Here is a 26,372-nt window from a genome sequence, read left to right as displayed (position 1 = left end):
ACAAATCCCGGTATGCTGTAAGGGGAAGCGGAAAAGGGAAACTGATAACAGACCCGGATCTAAATGTAAACAAAAGATGCCAGTTTTAGCGCAGGTAACTTACATTATTTATATGGTACTCATATTTAGGATTATAAGTACTATAATGTTAGGAAACTGTTACATGGAATATATATATATATTTTTTTAATTGTAAAAATTTTTTTATTAATTTTTATAATTATAACATTTTCTTTGGCAGTACATATGCATAGGTAATTTTTTTTTTTTTTTTTAAACAACATTATCCCTTGTACTCCCTTCTGTTCCGAGTTTTTCCCCTCCTTCCTTCCACCCCCTCCCCTAGATGGCGGGCATTCCCATACATATTACATATCTTTTAGTATAACCTAGCTACAACATATATATGCAGAACCGAATTTTGTTGTTGTTGTTGCAAAGGAAGGATTGTATTCACAAGGTAAAAATAATCTGGGAAGAGAAACAAAACAAAACAAACAAAAAAAATGCTCTCAGTTTACACTCATTTCCCAGTGTTTCTTCTCTGGGTGTAGCTGATTCTATCCATCATTGATCAATTGGAATTGGATTAGCTCTTCTCTATGTTGAAGAGAGCCACTTCCATCAGCATACATCCTCATTATGTATTCTGATGGAAGTGGATATCTTCAACATAAAGAAGAGCCAACTCACTTCCAGTTGATCAATGATGGACAGAGGTAGCTACACCCAGAGAAGAAACACTGGGAAATGAATGTAAATTGTTAGCACTATTATCTGTCTGCCCAGGTTACATGTACCTTCGGAATCTAATGCTTATTGTGCAACAAGAAAATGGTATTTACACACATGTATTGTATCTAGGTTATATTGTAACACAAGTAAAATGTATGGGATTGCCTGTCATGGGGGGAGGGAGTAGAGGGAGGGGGGAGATAATTTGGAAAAATGAATACAAGGGATAATATTATAAAAAATATATATATAATAAAAATTATTTAAAAAAAAAAAAAGAATACATCCTCATTCAGTATCATTGTTGAAGTGTATAATGATCCCCTAGTTCTGCTCGTTTCACTCAGCATCAGTTGATGTAAGTCTCTCCAAGCCTCTCTGTATTCCTCCTGTTGGTCATTTCTTACAGAACAATAATATTCATGGAATATATTTTTGAAATACTGTCATTTTAGTTTTCCCATCTGAGAATCTGAGAAAATATTCTTTATTATCAAAGGGATATCTTTGGCTGTATAGAAACATTTGAAGAGAAAAATTGGTTGTGCTTATTTCCTGTGAATAGATAGGGACTGGATTTGTGATTGAACGACACAAGAGTGCTAGTGCTTAGTAAATGGTTGACTGAATGATTTCAGTGCTTTGGAGAACTCCCAGGTTAACAAACTCTTAACAGTGCAAGTTAGACACTTGATGACTTAATTTGAGTATTGCTATTGTTCATTCATTTCAGTCATGTTCTACTCTCTGTGACCCAATTTGGAGTTTTCTTGGCAAAGATACCATATCTGAACAATCAATCCAAAACTTTTTTTCCCCCTGAATATATCCAAATAATCAAATCATCTTTTCTCTAATTGAATTATTTAGAAAATTGCCTCCATTCTTCATTCCATTTTGTCATGCTTTGACCCACTAGAAATTGACTTTTTAAATTTCTTTATTTTAAACTGCATTTTCTTCTTGTTTTTTTTTTTATTTTTACTTTCCCTAGTTACATGTAAAAATATATATTTTTAGTTATACATGTACATTCTTTTTTTTTTTAAACATCTTTCCTTATAAGTCATGTTGGGAAAGAAAAATCAAAACAAAAGGGGTAAAAACCACAAGAAAAAAAATAAACAAACATGTGTTGATTTACATTCAGCCTCCATAGTTCTCTCTCTAGATACTGAAGGTGATTTACATTCAAAGTTTATTGGGATTGCCTTAAATCACTGAACTATATATTGCTATTGTCTCTATCCCCAGGGCCTACAATAGTGCCTTGTTCAATAAGTGTTTGAAGCCTTAGAACCCAGAAAAAATATTGACATTAAATGATTTGACAAATGCAAAGATAAAAACCTTCAGATACAGTGGTAGAAGCAAGTCCATTTAGAATGATTAAATTAGAATTACTGTTACAACTGAAACATTTACTCTCAGTCATGAGAATTGAAAAGTTGAATTCTTCAATTGTGGAATCACTTCCTTTAAATACACATCATATTTTTGACATTCTTTATGAATGCTGATATGAGCTCCTTTTAAATTTGAGTTTAAACTGTAGCAAAATGCATTAAATTATTCAGTTCTGCATAAACTCAAACAAGAAAAATAGGATTTTCATTCACTTTATTCATTAGGGAGGTTAAGTAATAGAGACAAGTTGTCAGATGATTTGAAGAAGGGCAAGAAAATCACCTTTGGAGTAACCTTGGTGTCTCACAAGATTAGGCCTATTCCAACTTTGGGAGATAGATGATATGATCCTCTTTTTACAACTGAAAAAGGAAACTGAGGCATTTAAGGGATTTACCCTAAAAATTATGTAGCCACCAAAATGCCTAAGTGCAAAGAGAATGCTTTTGTTGGGGGTTTCTCTGAGCAAATGAGTCAGGAACAGACTTCCTTACCCAGGATCCTTACCCTGAATCCTGTGCTAATTCTTCAGATAAGGTTGTAGTAGTGATGGAGGTGAACCCTGAAAGTGTGTCCTTTTTAATCTATAAAAGAAGGGAGATTCAGGGTCTCAGACTCTCCCCTGGAAAAAGCATACCTTTTCTAGACAACACCCTCTCCAAGTTAAGTGGTCTCACTCAGTTGGAGATCTCAGCCTGATAGTCCTATTGAGTGACTTGAAACTCCAAGATAAGTAATCTCTTTTCAACTGGAAATCTAGGCCCAGAGCATTGATTGAAGCCCAAGCCTCAGACTGCTAATAAAAGACAACTCTGAACCCCAAATTTTTGCAGAAGTCCAAAACAGGAATTTGCTTTGCCAGGATGCTCTCTTCTTACCAAAGCTTCCTGCCAGGACTTTTGCCTACTGTGAAAATATTCTCTTCTCAGTGTTAACCTTTGTTATCTCCCTAACAGGATCTTTTGCCACTAAGAAGTCTGTCTTCCTAGCAAAGCTGGCTTCTCAGTGCCAATAAAATTCCCTTTTTGCCACATACAGATTTTCGGGTTTGCAAATTCTTTCGCATTAGACCTGCTCCGACCAGCGGGGACTCCCCACGCCAGTTCTTGCACCTCTTCACAAAACTAGCCTTATCATTTGCTCATCAGTAGGAGTAAAACCACCTTCAATTCCATTCCTTCTCTTCCTGCCAGTCTGCTACTAGCAGTGTCCACATTCATTCTGGTTTTCCATGCCATTCTGTTACTAGTATCTAGTGTTATACTATTCCCTTCACTGCCTCTCTGGTGTGATTTATCCAATAATATATAGCCCCTACAGTAGGAATGTCTCAAATCCAGAACTAGATTTCTAGCCTTGAATTGATCAGTTACTATCCTTGACTTAATGTATGTTCATCCCTGAGAAACGGACACAGTTATCCTCTGTTACATTCCAGATTCAGGTACATTCCACTATAATCCCTAAATTTTGGAATCTTTCATTCTGCCATGAGAGGCAAGCTGATTGATCTCCAGAGTTAAGAGGCTATTTATTATAGCCTGGTTTAGTCCCTCACAGGAGGGAATAGGAGAACAAAGCATTGTAATGTTGTTTTAGGAACAGGAAGAATTCACTCTCATGTTTTTCCATTCCCAAAGGGAATAGCACTATCTGGGCATGGGGGAACCTATAACACAAACATAGAGATTGCTTTTTGTTCGGACTCTTTACAGAGTACTTTACCAATTCTACCCAGGCATTGGTGTCTATAGCTTGCCTTAAGTCCTTGACTTGATTCCAAATCTTCCTAAGAGATCTTTACCTATTACATCTATTCCCAAGTTACTCTTTGATTTCCCTTTTCTAAATGTCCAACTCTTGTAACAAACCAAACATTATTCCAAATTGGACAGACAGTTCCATAAAATTCTCTTTCTCTATTAGAACACAAATACTTACTATAACTACTTGGCTATGGCTAGTCAAGCCTCTACAATTCTATAATTTCAAAGCATCAAATTAAATTATATGTGTGGTATTTTTCTCAATAACATTGCCTCAAATCTTAACCTAATATCCCCATCTTAAGTCTCAAATACTATTGTGGCAGGGGATAGCATTAATACTATATAACTTCTGCCCTTCACAGGGAACCTACTCAGACATTGGTAGTTTGGCATCCATTCACCAACCAGTTCCAGTTTATCCCCAAACCAGTGGAGCCCAAAGTCCTGTGATATATGAAGCCATGATCTCATCTTCTGAAACAATTTCCTGCTGAGAATGGGTTACCCTACTGGGATGAGCTGGGTCATCCAACAGAGTCCCATTTGGAGAGGTTTGAGTTGTTGAAGATCTAGTGGGTTGAATCAGATTCCTGAAGCTATTCAATACAACTGTCTAGTGCTGGTCATTTGAAGGTGAATTGATCAAAGCCTAGAAGGAAACCTCAGAGAACTAGAGAGAAAACAAGAACAAAGAGCAGAATCCTAATTCTTGGGAGGTGTGCTTACATTTTCCTTGAAGATTCTGTAGATAGCTAGTAAAGTAAAGTATCATTTCTTTTAATAGAGACTATATTATAATTCAAAAGCAATTTTGAGAAAGGGGAAATGCCATCAGAATAAGAGGTATTCACAAAATCCTTCCTTCCCAGTTTTCATTTACCTATCAAAAGCAGAATATAAAAAAGGGGTTAACACAAACTTCTTCATGAAGCATATGTGTAAAACCTCTCTGCTAGTATTCTTTTTTCTTTTTTCTAGACAAACTTTTTTTCTGAGTTTCCACTGGCTTGACTCTGGGATTAGAAACTAACTGGCTTGGTGGTGTTTAAAAACCACTCAGAAGAGGGGAAAAACATGTAAATGCCACAAGATGCACCATAGAAACAAAAATTATTCCCACATTGCTAACAAATTAAAATAAAATTGATTCTCCCATTGATGTATCAAAATATTCCTTAAGTTTCATTCCACTAAAATAACTTGAATACACTAAAATCCTCTAAATCCTCTTCTCTAAACCATAATAAAGATCTTTCAATTTTAGTTTCAATAATCAATAAAATAACAGGACCCATATCAATTGTTGGTATATCAATTTGAAACCTTTAAGGACTTTTTTTCATACAAACACACATACACACACACACACACACACACACACATACACACATATATATAAATATATAAAAATCATGCAAATAACCAATATATAACTCTTACTGTTAAATTTCAGATTAACTACCAAAAATCCTAAATAACCAAGAATTTTCAGTAATTTAAAGGTGAGGAGATTGTAATTTTATACCTAGAATCAAGTTTTTTCCAAACCTGGCAAGTTTACATATTAGGGAAAGGGACCCCAGAACAGGGTTTGAGTCGGTATCCCCTGTCTGTCCAAACCCACCTTTTCTACTCTTTGAGTTAATATGGACTTTTCCCTCCACACATAGCAATTATCAATTTTAGGTTCCAATATTATGACAATAATCCCAAAGAACTTAATTAATAATTTTATAATTTTCATAAATGATAGCCATATAAATCTCATGTAATTTATAGTCAAGTTTCTAATTTTAATACACATCAATTTAGAATTATTTAAAAAATCAATACTTTGTGAGATTCTTTTCTTTAATTAAAGCTTTTTGTTTTCAAAATATATTCATGGATAATTTTTAACATTCACTCTTACAAAATCTTGTGTCTTAATTTTTTCCCTCCCTTCCCACTACCTTTTCCCCTAAACAGCAAGTGATCTAATATATGTTAAAGTGTAATTCTTCTATGCATTTTTCCATAAATATTATGCTGCACAATAAAAAGCAGATCAAAAAGGGAAAAAATGAGAAAGAAAACAAAAACAGGCAAACAAACAAACAAACAAAAGAATGAAAATACTATGTTGTAGTCAACATTCAGTTACCACAGTCCTGTCTCTGGGTGTAAATGGCTCTCTTCATCATAAGACCATTGGAACTGGTCTGAATCATCTCATTGTTAAAAAGAGCCACATCCATCAAAATTGATCATCATATAATCTTGTTGTTGCCATGTACAATGATCTCCTGGTTCTGCTCACTTCACTTAGCATCAGTTCATGTAAGTCTCTCCAAGACTCTCTGAAATCATGCTGCTGGTCATTTCTTACAGAACAATAATATTCCATAACATTCACGTACCATAATTTATTCAACCATTCTCTAATTGATGGGCATCCACTCAGTTTCCAGTTTCTTGCCACTACAAAAAAGGAGTTTTTGAGATTCTAAATGAATGTTCCATTCAAACTCAATTACCTTAGTAAGTTTCCAAATTCACATAAGCCAGAAAAAGGATCAAGTGCCTATTTTCACCTCAAGAATGCAGGCCTTTTCATCTCGAGGTTATCACTAACAGCCCTACAAACCTAATTCTTGTATTTTGTCATTATAAACTTCTTATTGCCCTTTTCATCTCATTAATTGCTTTAACAATCAACCTTTCTTGTCCTTTGTTTTTAAAACCACTTTTTTTTTTTTAAACTATAAATATATTTCTTTGTTAAAGGGAGAAAGACAAACCTTAAGATTCAGAATCTAGGTAATATCTAAATAATTTAAGACAAAATTTCACAAAATTATTGCCACATATCCAGCAGAGCTGACGAAATTTTAAAGCATAGCTCACACAATTTTTACAGATTCCCCAATATACTATTTAGAAAACAACATAGTACCTTAAAGATACAAACATGTGATCTCTTAGGTAAGTTACCAGAGAATTTTATTTCAATCACCATTTTATTAAACTTAAAATCAAAACAGAGATTTGAACTTCTAGTAGCAATATTTCAGTATTAGTGCACACATTTCTAAAATCTTAATCCCAAATGCATCAATTGAAAATAATTCTATCATATACAATTTACATATGAGAACTGAGGCCCTGAGCAAAATGACTTGTTCAGAATTGTAGTTCATCTTTTAGTCTTGAAGAGGACCAATGACATCACAAAACTATTGGATTTAAGTGACAAATTGCTGGACAAAGTTATGTCTCACTCTCCTCCAGATTGATCAGAGTCCATGTGGTGAGAGAAAAATCATTAGCTAGGACCTGGAAGGGCTTAAGTAGGAATTGAGACAAAAGATGGATTAATTTATTATCACAAAAAAAAAAATCAATCTGGGAGAGGAAGAACCAGAAAGCTTTAGACAAGAATAAAGAAATATTTGCTATTTATACTCCCCGGGGGGCTATAATTGGCTATAATTGATAAAAGAGGTTTATTATGGGGATTGGGAAGTCAGGTTAGAAATCCTGAGGGAGAGGCATAAAGTCTGGTTAGGGAAATAGTGAGGGTAAAGAGAGGATAACACTGGAAAAGAATATTCCAGTGGACAGAGGCTCCTTGGCACACCAAGCATGGGATAGATGGCATGTTTGGAACCTCTGCAAAGAGAGGATTTTAGATTGGCTTTTTTATAAGCCTTGGCTACAAGTTGGGGGTTGCTCTTCATGAGGTAGGGTACAAGCTTGAGTTGAATTGAATAAAAGATCTTCATTTGAATAGGGTTGGAATTTTTTAGCTCAGAACTCAAGCAGCCCCACCTAGGTAATCCACTTTATCTGATTCCCTGGGGTGGTCTCTCACTGAGGCAGGGTTGGAGATTTTCTCCTTCAAGGATTTTTAGAGTTTCGGGGTCCCCTCTTCAGACTGAGTCTCTTATTGTTTTTATGGTTCACTATATCCCACACAGCCTGAATATGGATCACAACATAGTATTTTCATCATTTTTGTTGTTTGCCTGATAGAACGATGGAGATTGAATGAAGACCAAAGCATACCATTTTCACTTTTTTTTTTTTAATGGCTTTTCCCTTTTGTTCTGATTTTTCTTTCCCAACATGACTCATTTGAAAATATGTAAAAAATGAAACGTACATATATAATTGTTGTGCCACAGTTCCCTTTTATTGTCCTGACTCAGTTTCCCTAATTGTCTTGTGTAATATTCTTCTCCAAAATGTAATCTTTTGTTGGGGTTTCCTTGGGGTCTATAGAGAATGCCTTTCTTTCAGCTCAGTAATCACCACAAGTGCAGCCAGGGATTAAAGTCCAAATCCTTTATTGTCTCCTTCAAAGTCTTCTCTCCTTCACTTAGGGCTCAGCTAGTTTTTCTGGAGGACTTCTGGATCTTGGTTTCAGTGGAGAAGCGAAGGAGGACAGCCTGCCATTACTTCTCTGTCTTCCCTAGTTCTGATTCTGGCTGAGTTTGTCTGAGTTTGTCTTACCAAAGGTGTGAATCTTGTAGAACTCTAGTAAGTATGATGAGGTCTAGATAAGGGGGTATCCAAATGAAATTAGGGTTAATTGAGGTCTAGTGGTAGGCTCGGGGTACAGGAAGTCAAATGGAGCTCCCCTGTAACCCCTCAAGATTCGGCGCAAGGATATGGAGTTAAATGAGGTCTAGTGGTGGTACAGTCCCCTGTAAAGGAATTTACAGACCAAAAACCTAGATTGATGAAAGAGGTTTATTATGGGGATTGGAAGTAAAGTTAAAGTCTAGTGAGTAAAAGGTGAAGGTAAAGATAACTGGGCACCAGAAACAGTGTTCCAGTGGGCAGAGACTCTTGGCATGCCAGGCATAAGGGTGCATATTTGGAACTTCTGCAAAGAGAGGACTCCAGCTTGGCTCTTTTATAATGGGAAATTTAGCTAAAGGGGCCTGTGGGTGGAGCCCCAAGTTAGCTCCTCCCTGGGTTCCATAGAGGGCTAGAATTTGTTAAGTGGGGGTTAGGAAACCTGAGCAGATCATTAGAATGGGGGCTGGGACAGCCCAAGTTGGCTCAGATCACATGGGGACTAGGGACTGGGACAGGCCCTGACCTTCTATTGGAATTCAAAGGGATGCTTTTGACCAGGATTTGTGAATCAAAGGTCCAAGCTTCTTGAATTGATAATGCATCAGCTGGGAGGGGCTGGGAATCAGAAAGGAATAAATCAATCTAAAAGGACTAGTTTCTTAAAGGGACCACAACTGCATCAAGTACATGTACTGAACTAGCGAATTGTTAAATACCATGCTAAATAATCATTGTCTATCAATTCCACTGACTTAGCACCTTGTTTCAGTCTTTTGCTTCAAGTTCAGAGTTCTGGCCCATAACAGTTCTGCCTCAGTTTCCCTGGTTGCAACCCCCTTTTCTGCTCATTAGAACTGAGATAATTAGGGCTGTGGAGAACTGGATATAGGAAAAGGTAAAACTCCAGATGTCCTATCTCAGATACCTAATTGGTATCTCTAAGTCCAGAGTTCCTGGCTCTAGTTGGACACCTTAACTCCCAGGTAGTAAGAATTTTATGGTCCTACCCCCAACCTGTCAGAAGGTCCCTGCCTGGAGATTCCTGCTCACAAGAATTTGGACTCCACTCCCATGCCCCCAGCTTTTGTTTAGCTACATGAGCTTATATGTGTGTGTGTGTGTGTGTGTGTGTGTGTGTGTGTGTGTATATATATATATATATATATATGAACTCACATTTGCTGCTGGGTTCTTGGCGACTATAGTCTCATTCAGTCCTAGGAACAAAAATGGATTCTTTTGGTCCCAGTAAATCTCTTCCTCTCAGAAATCCAAATAAAATATTAAAAACTCTCTAATCTCTATCTTACCTCAGTTTTTCTAGCATTATATAATAATCTAAGAGACTTTTCTCCAGAGGTATATTTCAAGGAATCATAAATGAAAACCGTACAGGACAAAAAAGTAAATTATCTCATATTTTAGAAAAATAAATCTAGTGTCTAAATCCCAAAATATCTTATAAAATACAAGCAATCAAAAATTATATTTTACAGACAGAGCATTCACACATAAGGACATAGTGTGCTAAGTGAAGAGAGGGACCTCATGTGGTGAGAGATTATAGTTGTAGCTGCAAGGGAGGCTGCAAGGGAGGCAGAATAGACCTTTTTCCAAAGAGAGCTTCATTCTGTGAATGAATTATTAGTCAATAATTTTTACCAACTACCTTGATTTATTCAAGCCTACCTACTGAAGTGAATTGGGAGAGCATAATTTTAGAGTTTTAAAGAGTAATAAAATGGGAAAGTGTTTATGAAGTAGCAATTTTAGGAGAATGGTTTGAGACATGAAGGAATTATGCCAGAGATGTTTATCACAGGTCATTTATTACATGAAATAACTCATGGTGTAAACCAAGTATGATTAAAAGCAAAACACAATAGTCCATGATTAGGCTACATCCTTCTGTTTGGGGGGACTTTTTTTTAAAGTTTCAGAAGAAAGGAGGAGCAAGAGCAGGATCTGGGGATAAGGGGAGGAACCACAGAGGAGTTGGAAAGGACTAATGGGGAGGCCAGGAAAGGACCAAGGAGCCAGCTGGAGTCTAAACTAGTCAGATGGCTCCAGACCTGCCTGATATGGCTACTATAAGCCTTCTGAAAAACAGCCCAGCTCAAGGATAACTTGGTCAGACTGATGTATGTGGGTTTTTGCACCAAAATGATATGGGTGATGTAGATACCAGATGATGGTAGGAATCAAAAGTTAGGGTTCGATCATGGGAAGAATTCACCATAGTCATTCTCTTTGGCAAAAGGTAGTTTTGTTTAGGCAAACAAGTCACAGACAAAGAGATACAATAGACACTGGTAAATAAGAAACAGTAAGACAGTATATGAAAGATAAGTTCCTCAGTGGAACTCACAATTACCTCGTACAAAGACAGTATCCTATAAGGCTGGGGAATGCTCTTAGCTGGTAGACTAAATCCTGAAAGGAACTTAGTACCCTAACAGAGTTAGCTGGAAGGAGAAGTGGGGTTCAGAAGCATAGTGGAGTTAGGGGAGATACCACGTGGCATGAGGGCAGTAAGGAGAAAGACACCACAAGCAGAGTGTCATCGCAGACTGCCCCAAAGGAGGGGCATGAGATATAGAGTTTAGAGGGAAAATTTATCCTCAGGGACATGACTGGGATTTCTGACAGGGCATGGCAAGGTGAGACTGCTCAAGACCTCTCCAAAGCGTGAAACTCAGGACCTTGATATAATTTGGATTTCAGACTGGATGACCACAGAGAGCTAAACTGATCGCTATCAGAGCCTTCTTCCTGCCTGCCTCAGGGATCAATTTTTAAATTTCTCTGTCCAATCTACCATTCAGAACCTTAAAAGACTACTATGAGATCATCCCCTTCTCCCTTTTTGTCTTTATAACCCCTTTTGCTTATCCCCTCTCTTCTCTCCCCCTCCCCCCTAGCTCAATTCTCAGTTCTAACATACCTTCTTGGGATGTATAAACCCCATGGATAAAACCTAACTCTTTTTCTTAAACTACACTCTGGAAAAAGGTTGAGAATTCCTACCAGGTTTCTCCCCCGCCCCAAAGTTAGTCCTGAGGTCTGGCTTGCAGAAGAGCAGTGACAACACCAAAGTAGTAAAGTACCTGGGACTCAAACCCAAGCAGGTGAGTTTACAAATCCAGGATTCTTTCCTTTGTGAGGATCCAAGACTGAATCTCTCTTTTTACTATTAGGAGACACCTTGTTTTCCAAAGCTAAGGACCAGCAGGCGATCTATAAGCTGGGCTTGGTATAACAATAATCCTTTGTATTCACCTTCTGGCGTAATTCTGGGCAACTAAATCCCTGAGTTCAGCCAAGTACCAACAGGCCTAGACATGAAGCCTTGCTAAGGATTTTGAAATTAAAAATAGAGATTGTCACTAGTATGAGGAATATAAGTTAGGTTTCCACATATATTGTCAAAATAGAATGAAAGGAGGGGTTAAATATCTTGTTAAAATTATTCCAATCAATTACCTTGTGAATCAAGAACTACTAAACAACAACGTTCCTGACAAAGGGCACCAGGCCTAAGCCTGCTCAGACTGCTATGGTCAAGGACAGAGCACAAGCCTTTTGATATATGGAATGGGAGAATAAAAAGGATTTAAATCCAACCAATTGTAATTAATTCTGATGGTAAATCTGACCAATTGGAGCCTTAAAAAGAGGGGCAAAGAACTGAATTATCAATGTGAAGCTTGCTCCTGCTTCTGCTCTTGCTAGTGAACACAACTGCTTCTCAGGAGAATTACTGAAAAAAGGATTTTTCTCTGACTCTAAAAGAGCCTTGGTTGTTAATACTACTGAACTAACTTGCAGCTGGGGAAGCAGTGGGCAGCAGCTCCTCCCAGGTTTACTCCCCAACCCTATTGAGTTCCATTGGGTCTTTTGATCTCATGTTGCTATTATGCCTCACTACAGAGGCTACACCATGTTTAATTCTTTGTCCAGCCCAAAATGTATAAATCAAGGTTTAGTGCCATTGTCTCAGTCTCCTACTGTAAGAAATCTTTTGCTTGTCTAATTTCTTCCCCTCCTCCCCCAAAGGAATAAAGAAAGCTTTTTCCTTTTAACCCGAGTTCACTCTTTGGTATTTTGGGGATAACAGCAGTTACAAAACCTCTGGAACACTTTGGTCATTTGTTACCAGAGTTGACACTATTAACCTCTCATCTAATGATTAAGGTGTGATCTCTATTTCCTTTTTAATCTCTGGTTTGTTTTGAGTGTAGAAATAGCAATATAAGGCACCAATTTTTTCCCTTCATCTAGTTCTTCATAGATGACAAAGATGACAAATGTATGTCCATGTATGCTTAATTTGAGGGAAGAGAGCCTTCTCTACTGTTAGCAACAAGCAAGAGAGCAGAGCCTGCTGCTAGGATTTGGTGTGGGATGCTAGCTAGGAAAGGTCTCCATGCACCAGCTCAGGGAAGAGAATATAGATATGAGTTAGGTAAATGCTTTCCTTGCAGATGTCATCCTTATCCACCTATTGTATGATTCACATAATTTGTAAGACATTGATTGTTGGAAGGTCATATTTGAGGGAAGAGAAGATAGGTTTGAAAGGGATCTCTAAAAAGGATTTGAATTGAGTCTTTTTTTTAATATAACACTTTTAAAATTTTATTCTATTCTTAATCTTTTTTTAAATAGAGTTTACAGCATTCTCCTGTAGAACCTTGTATTCCAAATTTTTTTCCCCTTTTCTTCCCTAGATGGCAAATCATCCAATATATGTTGAAATGAGTCTTAAAGGAAGACAGAAGAAACTAGAGGCATTCTACATAGGGTGAGCAATTAGTGAATTAGAGAATGAGGAGCTGGAGCCCAAGTTATGCAAGGCTACTGCTAGTAGTTATAAATTCAGCATAAAATTAAATGATAATTTTTTTTTTTATTACAAATACAGAAACCCTAAAGCAGCAACTCTTATGACAATAAATTGTCTCATAGGACAAAACTGCATTTATGCAGTGGTTTAAGGTTTGCAAAGTGCTTTACAAATATCTCCTTTTATCCTTATAACAATCCTGGGAACTCAGTACTATTATTATACCCATTTTATAGAAAAGGAAATCAAGTAAGCATGAGGTTAAGTTACTTGCCCACAGTAACACAGCTAGTAAGTACCTAAAGATAGATTTGAACTCAGATCTTGACTCCAGGCTCTCTATATAGTCATAGGCCCCTTGGCTACTTAGATTGTATCTTAGACTATAAGAACCAAGGGAGGGGCAGCTAGGTGGTGAAATGGACAGAGCACCAGCCCTGAAGTCAGGAGGACCTGAGTTCCAATCTGGTCTCAGACACTCAACACTTCTAGCTGTGTGACCCTGGACAAGTCACTTAACCCCAGCCTCAGGGGGGAAAAAAACAAGGGAGTTTGATAGCTAGTGAAGAGGATGCTGGACATCGACATTTTTCAAATTCTTTATGAAGTGTGGTTAGAAATAAGTCAACCATCCTTAGTGAGTCACAACCTTCTCATCTGTGAAATGGAATGATAATCATGCTTCAAGAGACTGCTGTGAGAGTAAGTGAGCTGCTGTACTTGCAAACTCTAAAGTGCTATAGAAATACAATTATTCTCATCTGTAGCATGGTTTAATAGTTATTACACCATAAGGCTTCACCTCCAACTTCTGGCATTATCTGTGTGTTCCACAAGTCACTCAATTTATAGGCCAAAGGTAGGAAACTCAGAGAGAAATGGTGGCTACTAATCCGTACCAAAAGACCTGGCAGCATGCTAACTTATGTTTTAGGATATAATGTTATTTTTACTTTACTAAATTTGTAATTTAAAAAATATTTCCCAATTCTATTTTCTTCTGGTTCCTACAGGATGGCGGCCCACATTTCACTGCACATCTGACGGCTCTTCTCTAGTCACTCTCTAGTTGCGGAGAAAATGCCTCTTTGCATCAGAGGAAGGACTTTCCCCACCGGGAGAGGCCTAAGCTGGGGGTTTCCAGCATTTCCGTCCCAGGACTCCTTTATACTTTATCGAGGTCCCACAAAAACTTTTGTTTATCGAGGCTGTATCTGTAAATATAACATTATCAGTATTAGAAATGATAACTGAGTTTTATATGCTTTACATATTTATTTTATAACTGATAAATTAAAAATTAACTTATCAAAATAAGTTCATGTTATATTATTGGTAAAAAACCACACCCCTCCATTTTCCCTAAAAGTGAGGGAGAAGAGCCGCACTGACGCATTCTACAGCCCCCTTCCCGTCGGACTTCCCCGAGGGCGGCCAGCTCCTCCCCGGCCGCGCTCGCCCCGTCCCGGTGCTGGTATGTGGGTGCTCGGCGCTAGGAAGCCCCTAGTCAGGGCCTGCGGAAGCGCTGACCCTGGAGGACAAGCCAGCCGCAGGGAGACTTGGTAGAATGTTGATGGGCTTTATTAACTATTATCTGTGTATACTCAGCAGTAAGGCCTTAATCTTGTAATAAAACCAGTTTGGGGTCCGGTTCGCACTTCAGAACCCCCTGAAATCGCCAAGGCAGGAAGGGAGAGGCTAAAAGCGATCCGGACCCAGAGCGCCCTCTTCCGGGCCTCTCTCAATCACCCCGGAAACCCTGCCCTTTAGCCGAGCCTCCGCGCGCACGCGCATTCGGGCAAGCTTATAAAGGGGCGGGCGACGCCGGCTGCCATCCTCGCCGCACGCGGAGCCTCCGCCTTCGTCCCCGCCCCCTCCCCCGCCTCCGACCGCTGTAAGAGGAGCCGGCCAGAGGGAGTTCTACGACCCGAGCGCCCTTCCTCCCGTCCCTTCCCCTCCTTTCTCCTCAGCGTTCCCGTCCCCACGCTCTTGACCTTGGAGCTGCGTCCAAGCGGGGGGCCGATGAGCTGACCCGGCGGGTGGGCGTCCGAGAAGCCCCTCGAGCCGCGGCGGCCGTCCAGTGCCGGAACTCCGGGGCCCCGCCGCCGCCTCTCTGCGGCCCCGCCATGCAGTCCGTGCAGCTGCCGCCTAAGGAGAGTAACCTCTTCAAACGGATCCTGGTGAGTGGCCGGGATCCGCCCGCGCCCGCTCCCGCCCCTGTTGCCCCCGGAAGCCGTGCCCGGCCCGCCCAGGCCTCCCTGCGCTTGCTTGTCCCCGGGACCCTCGGGGAGGGGGGGGGGACGGGCGCAGCCCCCTCCCGGGCCTGCGGTCCTCCCCGGGGGTGGCCCGGCCCTGGGCCCTCGGGCGTCCCGGGAGCATCCTCCGACTCGTCCGGCGCACTTCCTCCTTGGCTCTCGCCCGGATCCGCACGCCTTAGGACGGCTGACCTGAGCCTGAGGGGCTCGGCCAGGAGACCCCCCTGCCGCCCAAGAAAACCTCCGGAGGAGCGCTGAAAGGAAAAAGTAGAGCCCCGGCTGAGGCTGGTGCTGCCCCCCTCCGGAAGACCGCTCACCTTTTACCAACTTGTTGGGGAAAGTGATTTCCCATTTCCTGGGTTCTAGGGCCCCCTTGGGGTTTCTGCCTTAGGCTTGGGGGAGACGGCTGAAGTTGTAACGAGCTTTGAGTGAGCTGACAGGTCTAGCTCTTTCTGCCTAAAAGCAGCCTTTCCCTTTCAAAGCTATTCACAAGCTGTCCAGGTGCCATCACCTCTTAGCTATAAATAAAGCACTAATTTTAGAACTCTTAAAAGAATGAATCACAGGCAGGGAAAAATTTGAGTTGTTGCTCCGAGTTCTAAACCAAGCTAGGCTCCACACTTTGTTTCTTAAATACTAAAAAGTATGACTTTAAAAAATTGGCTTTTTAAGTGTCATCCATTATGCAACATTTTTCGGAATAACTTAACATATTAGAGAAGTTTACTCTAAGGTAAAAGACATTTAAAAATCTCCGATGCAAGCATTGTGGCTCACTTTCAGGATCATCTCATTTTAAGGTATGAAGTTAGGTAAAATGCATTTTTATTATTTTTTAGATTTTTTTTTTCCACTTTTGATCAAAGAAAACTTGAGAGCATTTGGTATATGTCGTAAAAATGGCCAAAAGCTTTTTCTGGACGAAAAATTTAGTAATATGAATGTAAAGGCATATTACTTGCATTCTTATTTTATGCAAGAAATTGTTAGTCGTTACTCAATTTTACTTTGTCTTATTGAGATGTGTCTGGGTTCTCAAAAAATAACCGTTTCAGAGAATTTGGACTAATTCAAGTCCTACCAATCTTTCGTGAGAGATTTTATTTCTTTTGATATGAAAACAATCCTTGCCAAGTTTTTAGGTGATTCCTGTGGTCCTTTTCAATTCTAAATCTATGATTCTGTGACCCTAGAAAACTCATGAAGACTATGCTAAGGTGTAAAGGACTTTCTTCTGAGATTCACTCCCGTTTATCCTATATATGTATTTTTTGCACATAGTTCTTTGCATGTGGACCATGTGAGCTCTTTGTGATTTAGGACTATTTTTGCCTTTTTTTTTTTTTTTTTTTTTTGTATTCTTGGGACTTATCACAGTGCTTGACACATAGTAGATATTTATTAAATACTTGTCAACTTGACTTTGCACCTGTCTTTGTGGAAGAAGTACTTACACACTAAAGTTAATGATCTTTGACGTTTTAAAATGAGAGATTATTAAATTTTATGGTGTTTCCTTTATCTTCAAATTGATATTAGGAGATCGCAGAGTACCTGCCATTCAGAACATAGTATACAAAAGAGATAATCAAGTAATCAGTAAACATTTATTACCTTCAATATATAATCTCACACTAGAGACATAAAGACAAAAGTGAAATAGACTGACCTCAAAGAGCTTACCTTCTAAAGAGGTGCAAAACTATTTGAGGAGAGGATGGAGATCTCACCAGATGATAACTGAGCTGATTCAAGAAAGGTTTCCTTTCCAATGGAGATTGAAATAGCAAGAAGGCCGAGAGCCTAGAGATGATTGTGATAAGGTTGGAAAGATTAGGTGGGTCCAGGATATGTAGAATTTAAAATGCAAAACAGTTGTTGAGTTTTATATTTGCAATAGAGGCAGAAAGGGACTGACAAAATCATAGCAGTTATTTAGGAAGTCACCCAAGCTCTGTGAAAGATAGTTGGAAATGGAGAGAGACTTGAGGCAGAGAGGCCAAGGCTTGGAAGGAGGTTGTAACAATATTTCAGCCAAGACATAAAGAAGGCTTCAACTAGAGGTTTGGCTATATGAATGGCTATAAAAGAAGACAAGAGAACTGATTTCTCTGAGAAAGGGATTTTGTAAGACAAGGTCTGTTTTCTTTTTTATTAATTGTTTACTCTGTAGGTTATGGTGCTAGGTACATAGCCTGCAAAGAAAATTAATTAGATCTTTAATACCTTATATTTTAAAAAAAATATACTAATATCTGGTCCAATTGAGGTTAGCATGATGGTTAGTTAGCTGTTTCTGAAATTGAAGAACTAAACCTAAAGAGGGATGAGTGATTGATTCATTTTAGCTGTAAAGGAAGAGTCAAGTAGAGTACATCAGGCATCTGATCTTGGTTCTGCTTTGACCCCTCTTTTTGGGCGAAGGTATAGAAGTCATACTTGTACATTTGTGGGTGAAAAAGTCAAGTCAAGTATTCCTTAAATGTAAGCCCTTACTTGCAAAGGAGCTCAAAGACAACATTCAAATAAAGTTGGAAGGGCTAACTCATTAGATGAGTTTAAAAAGATCAACATGGTTGATGAATTGAATCTAATTCTAAACCATGCCCTAACTTAGGTTAAAAAAAAAAAAATCAACACCAAGAGTTGTGGATGGGAATGTCAGTAATTGATGTGGGGAAAAAAAAAAAAAGGGTGTTTTAGAGGGCTGCAAATTCAATTGAATTGGTAGTGTTTTGTGCTAGCCAAAAAACTTAATGTGACTATAGGCTGAATAGGTAGAAGTAAATAGTTTATATTTTATTTTAGCAGCAATAGGAAGTCATCCGAGCTGGTTGAGTGAAAGAATAACATGATCTAATCTAATCTGTGTCCAAGGAAAATTACACTGGCAGCAGTGCAAAGGATGCATTGGAGTGGAGAGGGATTTGAGGTAGAGAACCCAGTTAGAAGATTGTTAAGAGATTTAAGGGGGTAGCTGTATGAATATAGAGAAGGGATCAGATTCCAAAGATGTGAAGGTGAACATGACAGTATTTGGAACTAATTGGATTTATGGGGTGAGGGAGTGTGAGAAATCCAGGATAATACTATGATTACAAACTTAAGACAATTGAAAGATGATGTTTTGTCAGGAATAAATAAGTATCTTAGAGATAGGATAAGAGATAGGGGGAATGATAACAAGTTCAGTTTTAGACATAATTAAGTTTGAGCACATTCAATTGAAAAGTTCAATAGGATGTTGGTGATAAATGGATTGAAACTGAAACTGGATCTTTGAATCATTTTTATAGAAATGGACAAACAACACCATAGAGATGGTGATTAAATCCATGGGAGCCTGTGGAGTCTGTCTAGTGTATAGAGAGAAAAGAAAGGGTCCCTGGATAGAATCTTTGTGTATTCCCACCCCATGGTTGTTAAAGAAGGAGATCTAGAAAAGGAGAATGAGAAGTGGAAAACAGGAAAAAAAAAAACAGCATATAATCATTCTGGAAACAATTATGCTGAAAGTTAACTGAAAATAACCCAGCTATACTACTGCTTGATTTATTTTACTCAAAAGATATCAAAGAAAGGAGAAAAGTTCCTTTATGTACAAAGATATTTAAGCAACTCTTTTATTGGTGACAATAAAAATCTGTAACTTAAGAGGCGAACAGTGGAGGAATAATTATGGTAAATAATATAATAATTATAATGTAAATGTGATTGGGTACTATTGTTCTGTAAGGAGTGAGAAAATAAATGATTATACAATAAAATTTTTATGAATTGAAGCAGAGAATAGTGAGCAAAACAAAAAATCCCAATTTTCACTGTAATATCAATATCATAATATTTTGAAGACTTATGTAAACTAATGGAAGATGAAATGAGCAAAATCAGGTGGTTTCCATACAGTGACAACAATAAAAATGTGTAATAACTATGATCAAAACAATGACTATTCATGATTCCCAAAGACTAATGATGGAACATACTTTTCTATTATAGAAGGGTAATGAATTTAGTATACAGAATGAGACATAGATTTTTGTGTACAAGCATTAGAGGAAATTTGTTTTGATTGGTTATGCATTTTTATCACAATAATTTTTTTCTTTTTCTTTTTTTCTTTCAATGAAGAGAGAAAATAGGTTTCTATTAATTTAGAAAATAGGAGGGGGAGCTTCTATACATGTGAAATGTAGTTGGAGTTACTGTATTATTTTACTTTGTTATAGGAGTTCTTTCTCAAGGCGGGAGTAATCCATAAATGTATGCAATGTAAAATCAAAACATATTAGTAAAACTGAAAGTGACAAAAAAGATTTTTAAAAAAGGAGAACCAGGAGGAAACAGTGTGAAGAAAATCAAGATAGGAGAGAGTATCCAAGAAGTATGATCAACACTGTCAAATGCAACGTAGGAGTTAGGAAGAATGATTATTGGAAAAAAAAAAAAATCCCTCAAATTTGATACTTAAGCGATCCTTAATAATTTTGGAGAGAAGCACAGCAATTTCACTTGAGTGATGATGTGAGAAACTTTTTCAGAGGGATGTGAATAAGAGGTGAAGAAATGGGAACATCACTTACATCATTGTAAAAACAGTTTTGTTTTTTTTTTTTTCTAGATTAAGGAAAGGAGGAGAGAGATATAGGAAACTATACCTTGAAGAAGTGCTATAGTCTGTTGAAGATTTTTTAAAGTCATTAGAGAAAGAAGTAGTAGATAGAGAGGTAAATTTTGGATAATTTCAACAATTGAGAACATGGTAGAGATGATAAGCTAGAAAGGGAGTCTGGATAAAGACCTTTCAGACAGGTAGAGGAGGGCCAACTCAGGAGCATGTAGCCAGTAGAAGATGTAGGCAACAGTGTCAAATGATGCAAAAAGTTAAAGGATTAGAACTGAAAAAAAAAAAAAAAACTTTTAGATAGCTTATTAATTTTGCTTCTAGTTCTTTGCCATCACAAAAATTGTGCTTCCTGAACTCTTCTCTTGTATTACCACCTGTATTAGATATTTTGAACTGTGTATTCAAAAGTAAACTCCTTAAATATACTTGTAACCCTTAACCAACCCATCATCCAAACTTAACCATTTTTAAGTTCATCAACCCCTCAGGTATAAAGGTTTGAAACCTTGATGTCACCTTTTCCCCCTCCCTTCCCTTTATATATAGGATAAAATTTGTCAATATATATAGGATAAATGTAGGATATATCCCTATATATATTGACAAATTTCATCATTTCTGCCTCTAAAACAACCTCATCTTTTTTTCTTCACTCTAGGTAGTCACCACTCTATATATCAGACCCTCATCAGTTCTTATGTGTTCTTGCAATAGTTCTAATTGTTCTCTTTGCTTCAAATTTCTTCCCTTCCCAAGTTCATCCTCCACAGAGTTGGCAGTATGATTTTTACAAAACTGTTATCTGACCATGCCACTTTATTACTTGATAAACGTAATTGGCTTATAAGATCAAATACAAATTCCTTTTTAGATATTTTTGAAAAACAAATTTATTTTTTCCATTTATCAAGCATAATACCATTATTCCTCCTTCTATTCTCCCAAAAAAGAAAAACAAAATCCTTACAACAGATAACACAGTCAAACAAAATACATTCTCATATTGACTTTATTAAAAAATGTCTTCTTGTGCACATTGTTACATCCTCTCTATGTTAAGAGGTAGCATTCTTCATCATTAGCCTTGTAGACTATGGTTGATCATTTTTGATCAGATTTCAGAAGTCTTTCAAAACAGTCATTTTTATATTACAGTTTAAATTATTCATTTTTGTTCAGTTCCTTCCTCGATTCACACAAGTATTCCCAGGTTTCTTACAGAACAATAAATATTTCTTTACATTCATAAACCATAGTTTAGCCATTCCTAATTGATGGACATCTCCTTAATTTTAACTTTTATTATTAAAAAAAGATCTGGGGTGTGTGTGTGGAAGAAGTAAATAGACGCCAGGAGTGTGTAAATATGAAATAGATTTGGGAGAGTAATAAAAAGAATATTATATTTAGCAAAGGAAGAGGTTTTTAAGTTAACAATGGAAAAGAAGTTCCCTAGTGGAACTCAGAGTAAACCAGAAGTAAAGGAATACATCATAAAATGAGAATACATCCTTTTTTTTTTTAAAATTCATTTTATAATTATAAATTTTTTTGACATTACATATGCATGAGTAATTTTTTTTATAACATTATCCCTTGTATTCATTTTTCCAAATTTTCCACTCCCTCCCTCTACTCCCTCTCCTAGATGACAGGCAATCCCATACATATTACATATGTTACAGTATAACCTAGATACAACATATGTGTGAATCCAATTTTCTTGTTGCATGTTAAGAATTGGATTTTGAAGGTACAAGTAACCTGGATAGAAAGACAATAGTACTAACAGTTTACATTCAATTCCTAGTGTTCCTTCTCTGGGTGTAGTTGTTTCTGTCCATCATTGGTCAACTGGAAGTGAGTTGGATCTTCTTTATGTTGAAGATATCCACTTCCATGTCAGAAATTAGATATGGATCCACACTTAACACCATATACCAAGATAAGATCAAAATGGGTCCATGATTTAGGCATAAAGAATGAGATCATAAATAGATTAGAGGAACAGAGAATAGTCTACCTCTCAGACCTGTGGAGGAGGAAGGAATTTATGATCAGAGGAGAACTAGAGATCATTATTGATCACAAAATAGGAGATTTTGATTACATCACACTAAAAAGTTTCTGTACAAACAATACTAATGCAAACAAGATTAGAAGGGAATGAACAAATTGGGAAAATATTTTTACAGTTAAAGGTTTTGATAAAGGTCTCATTTCCAAAATATATAGAGAACTGACCCTAATTTATAAGAAATCAAACCATTCTCCAATTGATAAATGGTCAAAGGATATGAACAGACAATTCTCAGATGATGAAATTGAAATTATATCTACTCATATGAAAGTGTTCCAAATCACTATTGATCAGAGAAATGCAAATTAAGACAACTCTGAGATACCACTACACACCTGTCAGATTGGCTAAGATGACAGGAACAAATAATGATGAATGGTGGAGGGGATGTGGGAAAACTGGGACACTAATACATTGTTGGTGGAGCTGTGAAAGAATCCAACCATTCTGGAGAGCAATTTGGGACTATGCCCAAAAAGTTATCAAACTGTGCATACTCTTTGATCCAGCATTGCTGCTATTGGGCTTATATCCCAAAGAAATACTAAAGAGGGGAAAGGGACCTGTATGTGCCAAAATATTTGTGGCAGCTCTTTTTGTAGTGGTTAGAAACTGGAAGATGAATGGATGTCCATCAATTGGAGAATGGTTGAGTAGATTATGGTATATGAAGGTTATGGAATATTATTGCTCTGTAAGAAATGACCAGCAGGAGAAATACAGAGAGGCTTGGAGAGACTTATATCAACTGATGCTGAGTGAAATGAACAGAACCAGAAGATCACTGTACACTTCAACAACAATGCTATATGAAGATGTATTCTGATGGAAGTGGATATCTTCAACATAAAGAAGATCCAACTCATTTCCAGTTGATCAATGATGGACAGAAACAACTACACCCAGAGAAGGAACACTGGGAAGTGAATGTAAATTGTTAGCACTACTGTCTATCTATCCAGGTTACTTACACCTTCGGAGTCTAATACTTAACGTGCAACAAGAAAATTGGATTTGCACATATATATTATATCTAGGTTATACTGTAATACATCTAAAATGTATGGGATTGCCTGTCATCTAAGGGAGGGAGTAGAGGGAGAGAGGGGAAAATTTGGAAAAATGAATACAAGGGATAATGTTATTTTAAAAAATTACTCATGCATATGTAATGTCAAAAAAATTTTATAATTATAAAATTAAAAAAATAATAAAATATTAAAAATAAGAAGATACCCACTTCCATCAGAATATATCTTCATACAGCATTGTTGTTGAAGTGTACAGTGATCTTCTGGTTCTGTTCATTTCACTCAGCATCAGTTCATATAAGTCTCTCCAAACCTCTCTGTATTCATCCTGCTGGTCATTTCTTACAGGGCAATAATATTCCATAACATTCATATACCATAATCTACTCAACCATTCTCCAATTGATGGACATCCATTCATTTTCCAGTTTCTAGCCACTACAAAAAGAGCTGCCACAAACATTTTGGCACATACAGGTCCCTTTCCCCTCTTTAGTATTTCTTTGGGATATAAGCCCAGTAGTAGCACTGCTGGGTCAAAGAGTATGCACAGTTTGATAACTTTTTGGACATAGTCCCAAATTGCTCTCTAGAATGGCTGGATTCTTTCACAACTCCACCAACAATGCAATTGTGTCCCAGTTTTCCCACATCCCCTCCAACATTCATCATTATTTGTTCCTGTCATCTTAGCCAATCTGACAGGTGTGTAGTGGTAATGAGAATACATCATTGACTGGCAGGCTAAAACCATAGTGAAGTTTGGCAGATTCTCCAAAAGGAATTAACAAGGGAAGGAAATGATACCATTGACTGGTGAGCAAACCCTAAAAAGGATTTAGCATCCTAAAAAAAGTTAGCTGTAACCAGAAATAAGATACCATGGAGCATAAGGGAAGGGTTGAGAATAAAGACACCATGAGGTTAGAGCATCCCATAGTGGGCTAAAAAGGGTGGTATAGGCCAGGAGCAGCTTTGTAGGGGAAATTTAACTGGAGTTTCTGTGATGACTGCGTTAGCACCCTGGATACCTTAGAGTCAGCCAGAGTCAGGATAAGCAAAAGTTTTTAGTGGTCTTTAGTCAAGGGAATGGACACAGGATCTCTGTGACTTCACCTCATCCCTCCCAGAAGTAACTCTGGCTAATCTCATTCCACCCCCTAGTCCCTCCCACAATTCTTTATATACACCAAACAATTGGGCCAGCACAGGATAGTGGGAAAGACCATTTTCCAAACATATTATAGAATATTGTCCAATCAGTAATTAGCCTCAGGTGCTGGATTGTCTGACCTCAGTGCATTAACTCTGAGTTTCATCCCTTTACAACTTTCATAACATGGCTTTCTGATTTTTTTTAAAATATGTACCAAATAATTTTTATGATAATTGCTTATAGCATAACGAGTTATAGAGATCTTATTCTCTTTTATTCCTAGTTTTAAAAAAAAACATTTCCTTTGATATTATAGGATTTTGATATTTTAAATTATTTTTCTTGATACTTTAACTTGATAAAATATCATCCTGGCAATTAAGTATAGCCATCAAATTTATAAACTAATATGGGATATATTGTTATACATTTGTATGTAGCCGTAACAATACATACATACATATGCATATCTATTTATATAACTAAGCCAATGCAAAATTTGATTGAGTACTAATTATAAAATGATGCAAGACATCTAGGTAGCTCAGGGGATAGAATGCAGAGCCTTGTGTGAGGAAGACTCATATTCTTAAATTCAAATCTGGCTTAGACACTTAATAGCTATGTGACTTTGGACAAGTCACTCTTTGCCTCAGTTGCCTCATCTCTAAAATAAGCTGGAGAAAAAAATGTCAAATTACTCCAGTATTTTTGACAAGAAAACCCCAAATGGGGTCAATTTTATATGACTGAACAACAATTCTCATTTCTTATGAGTCAATATTTTATTAATGTGACACTTGAAAACTAGTTACTATGCTATCAGTCTACATTTTTTCAAAAGGCCTTTTAAAAAAATGGACAAAAGGAAAAATCCTTCTGATTAAAACTGTCTGAGGTCTCAGAGTGCGATTGACTGCAGAGGATGCCGAGGTAAATGCCTTCTTGTTTGTGTGTTAAAGGCTTTACTTTTACATTTTTCTTTTGATCTTCAACATAATTCTTTATAGGTTTTTATTTTTGTTTTTGAGGCTAGATTTGAGCTCAGCTTTGTGATCCAGGCCTAGTACTCTCCCTTTTGTGATACCTGTTGCTTCAAGTATTTTTAAGGGTATAAAAGAAAATGGAAATGAAGTACATAGTGAAAAAACTTTTACTGCATGCAGGTGTTTAATTTTATCAGTTTAAAAGTTGAGTTCTGGCAAAATTATGTGATGATTGACTGTGATAGACTCCAAGACAATTTCAATAGACTTGATGGAAAATGCCATCCATATCCAAAGAGAGAATTATAAAAGCATATATAAAGCATACCATTTTCACCTTTGTTTATTTTTTCTTTCTTGAGGTTTTTTTCCCTTTTTCTTATCCAAGATGAAAAATGCGGAAACACATGTATAATCAGGTTGCTTGCTACTTAGGGAGGGAGGAAGAAAAAACTTAGGAAGATAAAATCTTACAAAAAATGAATTTTGAGAACTGTGTTTACATGTATTTGGAAAAATAAAACATTGAAAAAATGAATAAGGTTTAATGTGTTCTCAAAAAACTTAAATTCAGTTGCATATGTTAAAAACTATTGTAGCACTAATGTATGAATTTTTAATGTGTGTGACCAGTTTATTATAGAAAAGTTTACTTTCTAGAACTTTTCTAATTTAAAAAAAAAAATCAACTTGTATTTAAAGTCTCTAAGGATTGTCCAATACTTTTATTGAAGTTTGTGTAGAAGGGCCTTTAAAATGTTTAAAATGAAAATCATTGCTTGTTTGGTCAGCCATGTATCTCTTCCAGGCTTGATGGTCAAATAAGGAATGGGTGACTAAAGCTGCTTTTGAAGGTTTTGTTTTTTTTTTTCCCCCTAAGTTCATTTTTTATCCAAACTATTGAAAAAAATTGT

At 37.2% G+C, this 26,372-nt stretch overlaps 1 protein-coding gene and 1 long non-coding RNA gene across 5 annotated transcripts in view; both read left to right on the top strand.

Moving 5' to 3' along the window:
- The first annotated feature begins 5 nt into the window (after nt 1-5).
- On the top strand, nt 6-14,526 carry LOC141560645 (uncharacterized). The gene is made up of 3 exons (XR_012487766.1): nt 6-94; nt 13,208-13,281; nt 14,337-14,526. It is a non-coding gene; the product is annotated as an uncharacterized LOC141560645 (long non-coding RNA).
- Nucleotides 14,527-15,190: 664 nt separating this feature from the next.
- The window catches only part of NAA16 (N-alpha-acetyltransferase 16, NatA auxiliary subunit), a 104,969-nt gene continuing 93,787 nt past the window's right edge, over nt 15,191-26,372 (top strand). For 2 of the 4 annotated variants that reach the window (XM_074299193.1, XM_074299192.1), the window contains exon 1: nt 15,192-15,503. In XM_074299193.1, the coding sequence (XP_074155294.1) occupies nt 15,450-15,503 (54 nt within the window). In that variant the 5' untranslated portion in view covers nt 15,192-15,449. Of the gene's footprint in view, nt 15,504-26,372 lie in introns of all 4 variants that reach the window. The other 2 variants (XR_012487764.1, XR_012487765.1) reach the window with 2 other exon arrangements.

The sequence above is a fragment of the Sminthopsis crassicaudata genome, chromosome 3 (genome assembly GCF_048593235.1).
Source record: "Sminthopsis crassicaudata isolate SCR6 chromosome 3, ASM4859323v1, whole genome shotgun sequence".
Lineage (NCBI taxonomy): Eukaryota > Metazoa > Chordata > Mammalia > Dasyuromorphia > Dasyuridae > Sminthopsis > Sminthopsis crassicaudata.
This window is presented reverse-complemented; position numbering and strand designations above follow the sequence as displayed.